Raw genomic sequence first — 1,351 nt, forward strand, 5'->3', positions numbered from 1 at the left:
GCTCACCCGGTGCAGGTAGGTGTCCGAGTCCTCGGGCATGTCGTAGTTGAAGGCGATGTTGACCCGCTCGATGTCCATCCCCCGCCCGAAGAGGTTGGTGGCCACCAGGATCCGACGCTGGAAATCCTTGAACTGCTGGTAGCGGGACAGCCTGGGGGAGTGAGGGGGGCGGGTCTGGGGTCACTGCCTGGCCTGACCTGGCAGCCCCTCCTCCAGCACAGAGCCCTCTGGTGGCCTTGTCCCCCTATTGGCAAAGCACCCCCACTGTGACACTAACCCCATATTCCTCGTTTACACAGAACTGTGATCTTGCACATGAAGCAGGCCGCGCGCGGTATCAGGGGCCGGTTAGGAGCAGCTGGAAGTCACTGTTCTAACGAGCATCATGGGAACGTGCTGCACGGCTGGCACGGGAAGCGCCCAGATGCCAGCTCTCCAGGGACATGCCACAGCAGGGGGTACCCAGTGCCCGGCTGCAGGTTCAGAGTCACAATCCAAACCCTGCTTCGTTTGCAGGCAAGAAACGTATTCGCATGTTTCTCTTTGCCCGTGAGTTTGCACGAAGCGTGCGGTAAATCTGCTCAGGTTTGCACCGTCTGGCGAACCACTGACGAAGCAGTGAACCAATTAATAACCGTGCGCCGCTCGGCGTACTCCTGGGGTGCAGTGCTGGGGGGTTCGGCTGGTGAGTGGCTCTGGGTGGGGGGCTCCACTCGCGTTGTGCTGAGTGATCACGTGGCCTGGGGGGGCTGCTGCTGGTCACTAGCCGGGCACTGTGAGAGACGGCCCAGGCTGGGGAGTTTGGGGGATCCCGGCACCCCCTCACCTCTCCTCCTGGGGCATGCCCCGGTGGATGGCGATGGCCGGGAAGTTCTGCTCCACCAGCAGCTGGGCCAGCGCGATGCAGCGCTGCACCGACTTGACGAAGATCACCACCTGGGGGGAGGGAGGGAAGGGGTGAAAGAGAGACCGCACCGCCCGGACGCCTGGGTCCCTGCCCCTCCCCGGATGCCTGGGTCCGCGGGCGCTACCTGGTTGAACTCCAGCACGTCGAGCAGGTCGAAGAGCTTGCGGTTCTTCTCGTTATCCTTCAGCTTGACGTAGTATTGCTGCAGGCCGTGCAGCGTCAGCTTCGTCTCGTCGTCCACGAAGATCTCCATGGGCTGGGGGGGCAGAGCAGGGTGAACCCCGCCGCCCGCGCTGGGGGAGAGACTCCATCCCCAGATACCCCAACATTCCTCCCAGGGCCCCCCGGATAACATCCAGCCATCCGCCCTGCTCCCACGGCCAACGCTGACAGCCCGGACACCTGGGTCCCAGCCCGACCCCCCAGGGCTGCGAGCTGTGGGGC

At 64.0% G+C, this 1,351-nt stretch overlaps 1 protein-coding gene across 1 annotated transcript in view; it reads right to left on the reverse strand.

The window, feature by feature from the left end:
- Window positions 1–1,345, reverse strand: part of LOC113405825 (spliceosome RNA helicase DDX39B-like) — a 3,689-nt gene extending 2,344 nt beyond the window's left edge. Inside the window, exons 1-3 of the mRNA XM_026647087.2 lie at window positions 1,032–1,345; window positions 827–936; window positions 7–151 (exon numbers count right to left, since the gene is read on the reverse strand). Of these exons, the coding sequence (XP_026502872.1) occupies window positions 7–151; window positions 827–936; window positions 1,032–1,262 (486 nt within the window). The 5' untranslated portion in view covers window positions 1,263–1,345. The remainder of the gene's footprint in view (window positions 1–6; window positions 152–826; window positions 937–1,031) is intronic.
- Window positions 1,346–1,351: the final 6 nt, after the last annotated feature.

This window comes from Terrapene carolina, unplaced genomic scaffold, assembly GCF_002925995.2.
Source record: "Terrapene carolina triunguis isolate 2854851 unplaced genomic scaffold, T_m_triunguis-2.0 Scaffold51130, whole genome shotgun sequence".
NCBI classification, from domain to species: Eukaryota; Metazoa; Chordata; order Testudines; family Emydidae; genus Terrapene; species Terrapene triunguis.